This window comes from Eucalyptus grandis, chromosome 5 (assembly GCF_016545825.1).
Source record: "Eucalyptus grandis isolate ANBG69807.140 chromosome 5, ASM1654582v1, whole genome shotgun sequence".
NCBI lineage: Eukaryota > Viridiplantae > Streptophyta > Magnoliopsida > Myrtales > Myrtaceae > Eucalyptus > Eucalyptus grandis.
Genome location: NC_052616.1, coordinates 7562417 through 7568546, shown reverse-complemented (window position 1 = coordinate 7568546; position 6130 = coordinate 7562417). Strand labels below are relative to the sequence as shown.

The window sequence follows — 6130 nt, the reverse complement described above, 5'->3', positions numbered from 1 at the left end:
GTATTTCTTCAGCAATGGACCTGAGTTTGGGCGTAGGAACCTGGTCCTCGGCATAGGGGTCAAACGCATTGCCTCGATGGACTCAAGCATAGGCATTAGCACTGGAGTCCTGGGCCCAACCTAACCTCAATTGACCCATGCCCAGGCGCTTGGATCCGAGGCTTGGCCTTGATGGACCCAGGCTTGAGCGATTGGGACATGGGCTCAACCTCTCTAAACTTAGGCTTGGTATCGAGGAGCCGAGCACGGGCATCGAGTGCTCAACCTCAATTCTAGTGGATCCAGGACCAGTGTTTGCGCTCATGCTTGGGACTTGGGATCTGGACTTGAGATCCCAATACCCATGCCGGCTTCTTTGGTTATTCATGCTCAAGTTAGTAGCATATGGATATTGCATATCTATTTAAGAAAATCAAATGAGATTACTTTTAAAAAAATAGTTAAAGGAAATGTCGCATTTCATGAAATCAACAAAGCTTTGATCATGTCATATATTCACACTTACTATAAATGATGTTTATGAAAAATTTCAATCTTTAGTAATACCGAAAAAAAAAGTTTGTTCAACCACTAAGATCATAATTACCCATCAACAATAATGACATCAATCCAAACAAAAATATTGTTGATTAGGTGACGTACGAACAGTTAAATGGTTCGGTTCGGTTCGATTTTTCAGTTTTACTTTTGTGTTTTTTTATTTTTCCCTACATACACCCATTTCTATAAAATTTTATTTTTTTAATTCAATTTTGTAATTATTTTTTATTCCTTTTATTTTCTTTTATTTCCTTTTCTTCTTCTTCTTCTTCATGGCTGGTCGCCGCCGCTGCGACTAGACAATGAAGAAGAAGAAAAAAAAAAAAAAAAAAAAGGAAAGAAAAATTTAAAAATGATTTAAAAAAATAAAAAGAAAAATTTTTAGATTTTATCGGTTTGGTTCGGTTAATCGAACCGAAAAAAACGAATTTTTCAAGTTCGGTTTGGTTCGGTTTTGGTTCGGTTTTTTACACCCCTACCAACCAGTACAGTACCCCGCTCCGAATCAAGCTTCTGCACCACCGAGATCGACCTTCTGCTTCTTCTGTTGCTGATGCCACTCGCGATTTACATGGACCCTGAGGTAATCGAGCTGCCGGTCCGACCGTTGTACTGCCAAGCTTCACTAATATATCTATCAACGCATGTTCTAAATGCAAATGGGTGAACCGTGTCCCCCAGAATGCTGAGCTATGACTGGCTAGTGGACCATCAAGTTCTTCAGACTTCAGACGCTTGTTCTTGAGAGTTTGGGCCCAAAACTTTCTCTTAGCCCTGACCCCTCTTTCCATTTTCATTCATTTGGTCTGCAATATTGATGATTTTTGCAGATGGGTTTTAATTTTTGTAGATCAATGGTAAGATTCAGAATCAGAAATAGCAAAGGAATTATTTATTCACATAGAGATCGCAAAGATGACCGATTTCACTGCTCAAATACACTCTGAATCTTCATAGGAATCCCAAACAACACTGCCACATAAATACAATTACAATCAGCTGACTAATTTCACGCAGACGAACTTGCTGCAAAATTTATTTTTAAACAGATTCATCCCTAAATACGCATCAACTAGACAAACTGGTGCATCATCAGTTTACTGTTATGCCTTGTATCTGAAGGTTGTCAAGCTGCATTGGTCTCCTGTACTTCTTCAGCAACAGCGAACAGCAGACGACGCTGACCGACGACGCAGCCATTGCAGCGCCCGCGATCCAAGGAGGCAGGCGGAACCCCGTGGAAGGGTAGAGAGCCCCAGCGGCGATCGGGATTCCCAGGACATTGTAGCCCAGCGCCCAGATGTAGTTCAGGCGGATCCTGGAGAATGTCGTTCTGGAGAGGTCAATCGCGGTTATGACGTCCTCCAAGTTGCTCTTCATTAGCACGATGTCTGCTGCCTCGATGGCAATATCTGTGCCCGCACCAATCGCCATCCCCACGTCCGCAGCCACGAGTGCCGGTGAGTCATTGATGCCGTCTCCCACCATCGCTACAATGTATCCTGAAGCCTGCAGATATTAAAGGTTGTGGTCCAAAGCAAACAATATTACTCTCAATGCCTGCGTGGAAAAATGTCCCGAGTTTTTTTTATTAAATTCTTCCTTTTTGGGGATGAGAATAGCATGTTCAATCACCTGCAAATCCTTCACTTTCTCTGCCTTCTGCTCAGGTTTGGCCTCTGCTATCACGGTGTCGATCCCAACATCCTTGGCAATGGAATTCGCAGTTCCCCAGTTATCACCAGTCACCATGATGCTCCTCACTTTCATCGAATTGAGGATCGATATCACCTCGTGAGCGCCCGGTTTCAGCAGGTCTGAAATCGCGATGACTCCAATCAGTTCCCGGTCTATAGACACCAGTATCCCAGTCTGCGCCATCCCTTCGGTCTCGGCCATGATCTCTTCTGCTTCGACTGGAATGGCAACGTTGTGCTCTGACATCAAGCTCTTGTTTCCCACAATTATCTCCCGGTTATGAACCACGGCCTTCACTCCATGGCCAGGGATCGACACGAAGTCGCTGGCTTCAGGCCAGGCGGGATTCTCCTCATCGTCCCTGAACTTTTTTGCGTACTCAACGACAGCCTTGGCTAATGGATGTTCGCTATTCACCTGATACACATCTGTTAGTCTGATGGGTCTTTGACGGCTCAGTCAACACAAAGCAGCCTTCGAAAAAGATAGAGAACCGGAAAAATGGAAGGACTCATACCTCTGTTGCGGCAGCCAGTTCATAAAAGTCTCTCAGCACCAGGTTTTTCAGAAGTCTCGTGTTGACCACCACGGGCTTTCCGACCGTGAGCGTCCCCGTCTTGTCGAACACTATGCAATTAACCTGCCATTTCGAGGAAGCAGAAAAGTACAGAAAAGGGTTTGAGATGTGAATTACCATGAGAGACAATAGACGCAATCAACCGATTCGAACATGTTCCTGGAGAAGTGTAATGTATGACATAAGATTGGCAACTTCTTCCTAAGATGGTTACCGAGTGAAATCATCACTTCACACTTTCAGATGAGAGATGACAGAATAGAAGGTAATATTACATATCTGGCAACGATCAACAATCTCAAGATGCTAAAATACTACATACAAATTTTTTTGAAAGGACCTAAGGTTGTGTGGCATTATCTAGGATTGTGGTCGGAATTTGACGGCATGAAAAGTTTGGATACGAACCTTGTGTGCACTTTCCAGTGCTTGGCCTCCTTTGATGAGGATTCCTTGAGATGCGCCGACTCCAGTCCCGACCATCACTGCGGTTGGAGTTGCGAGCCCTAGTGCGCAGGGGCAGGCGATCACCATCACCGATATCCCAAACTGGAGAGCGAGCTGAAAGCTGTCCATGGAGGATGGAATCCAGGACTTTGGGTAGGCATGGAACTTTCCTGTTAAAAACCATGCGAGCCAAGTCGAAAACGAAAGGACGATCACCTGCCAAACCAGATAAAATTAGTGAAATTTACGTAGCACGGGCCAGTAAGGAAGCAGTGTAGGTAATTGACATACCAGGGGCACAAAGACCTTGGAGATGCGGTCGGCGAATTTCTGTACTGGCGCTTTGGCCATCTGAGCAGACTCCACAAGCCGAACAATCTGGGCAAGCGCGCTCTCTGAGCCTACCCGAGTCGCTTTAATATGCAGGATGCCGTTTTCATTCACAGTGCCTCCGATCACAGCATCCCCTTTCCTCTTTGCCACGGGCCGCGCTTCTCCTGTAATCATGCTCTCATTGACATGACTCTGTCCCCAAATCACGAAACCATCCGAAGCTACTTTCGTGCCCGGAATGATCTTGATCACGTCATTTTTCTGTATTAACCGACTGTCTATCTCTTGTTCGCTCACCACATTTCCCTCAATATCGAGGGTCAACAAGATCGCCGTCTCAGGTGCCAAGTCCATGAGTTTTGCAATGGCCTCAGACGTCTTTCCCTTTGCCTGAACCTCCAGATACTTCCCCAGCAAGACGAACGAAATAAGCATCGAACTAGTCTCAAAGAAGTCCGTGCCTCTGAAACTCGTAGAAGTCGCGGCACTCAGCACAGAGTAAACAGAGTAGAAGTAGGCCGTGTTGGTCCCCAAGGCGATCAGAACATCCATATTGGCTGAACCATGGCGCAGAGCTTTGTAAGACCCGATGTAGAATCGACGTCCAATGACAAACTGTACCGGGCTCGAGAAAATCCACCTGAGAAGCTCACCTACGCTCATCATTTTCACAATTTTGGTGTCCAACCCGTGTTTAATCCCAGGGAGGTACATGAAAACCATGGACAGCAAGAAGACAGGGATAGTGAAAACCAAGCTCCATAGGAAAGATCTGTAATACTGCTTGATCTCCTCCTGTCTATAAGCATCTCTCCCTCCTTCACCCTGGGGAAATATCGCTGCTTTGAAGCGACCCGACCCAGTCGACTCAATTACTTCGATGAAGCTCCTTGGCCCCATCAAGTCGGGCTTGTAAGAGAGGGTGAATTTGCATACCTCGGGATCGGTAGTGACATCTTCAACCCCGGAAGTGCTTGGAGAGAATTTACCAGGATTCTCATGGAATGATCGGTCCTCACACCGTCAACTTTGAGATGTATGTTGCTTACGTCTTCCCCGGTACTGACGAGTACGGCTTCGAACCCAGTGTCCTCGATAGTCTTCAACAGGAGATCCAAGTTAGTCACCCGAGGATCATATTGGACCTGCGCTTCCTCGGTCGCCAACGCTACCTGGGCCTTTTGGACACCCTGGACAGCCTGCAAAGCCGACTCGACTGTGGAAGAGCACGAGGTGCAGGTCATCCCGTTGATGCGTATGCGGCATACTTGAGTGGTTCTCTGGTTCGTCTCGTCCTCGATCAAGGTGGCTTGAAACCCGACATCGTCGATAGTCTCGCGTATCGTTTCCTCCTGTAGGAAATTAAACACAACGACAAACTCGAGGCATGATTCCAACCGCGAAACAGAAAAATCAACCCGCCAAACATTTTACTTTGAGAAACTGCAGGTTTTGATAATAAATTCAACCTAGCAACAGCATCTTATGATAATTTCTCCTAAAAAATTCAGCAACATATGCCAAACTCATCGCAACCACGGTGCAGTGCCAGAAGATCTCATGCTCCATTAGAAATCGATACGAGCAAAAAAAAGGCAAAACATGCGCAGATTGCCCGAGATCCTTGGTATCAGAAGTCGAAAACTTACATTTACGAAGCTCGGATAGTAAAGAACCTGAGCCCTCCCGTTCAGCACGTCGACGATGGCCTCACGGATCCCCGGAAGCCTCTTGACCGCCTTCTCGACCGACCCAGCACACGCCGAGCACGTCATCCCCACAACCGAGAGCAACGCCCTCGCCTCTTCCGCCGCCACATCCTCCCCCGCCGCCGAGGCGCCTTTCGGGATCTTGGGCATGGAAGGGTAGTGCGGCCTCGGGGATAGGTCACCATGGCTCTCCTTGCGGATGCAGGTCAGCGCGAAAAGCTTCGCCGCCATGGAAATTGTTGCAGGAGCTTCGTTGCGATTGCAAAGTGGAGAAAGATTCGTTGAGATTTCGAATTTAAAGTAATATATATATATTCCTTGCTTGTCTGATAAGAATTCAATTTGGAGTTGAGGTTTGACAATTGATATTCAAAAAATTATTTTGTAATCGTCGGTGATTCCTCAGGTCCCGCCATTACTTTGTTTTAACGCTATGTGATGATGTCCAACATTTGTGCGCCCCCAAACTTCTTTTTAGGAATTTTGAAATGGAGAGATGGTCGATTTGAATCCAAATATATCTTGTAAACTCAATTTATATTCAATTAATTGCAGATCCACTGAAATTCATTAAGATATTATATGGTAATGAAGTGCGATCCAGTAGTTATTATCAGAGGGAAATTCAATTGGGACAGAAAAAAAAAAAGAAAAAAGATTTGGGTTAGAATTTAGATTCAAGCTAACATTGATACTTTATAAAGGAATTGGGCCTATCTTTCTCGTGCGATCAGTTCTTATATTAAAGTGTTGGCAATCCGTCCATGCTTCCAAGCTAAGTTAACCTTAAAGAAGGATTAAAATGACACTATGCCAATATCATTTT

The 6130-nt window shown here is 45.5% G+C and overlaps 1 protein-coding gene across 1 annotated transcript; it reads right to left on the bottom strand.

Annotated features, from left to right (window-relative positions):
- Positions 1–1431: 1431 nt before the first annotated feature.
- On the bottom strand, positions 1432–5606 carry LOC104443796 (probable copper-transporting ATPase HMA5). Its single transcript, XM_010057321.3, is given in 7 exon segments — positions 1432–2049; positions 2176–2655; positions 2756–2878; positions 3224–3478; positions 3554–4557; positions 4560–4947; positions 5245–5606. Coding segments are annotated over 7 exon segments (2958 nt in total). The 5' UTR covers positions 5536–5606; the 3' UTR covers positions 1432–1632.
- Between the last annotated feature and the right edge of the window lie 524 nt (positions 5607–6130).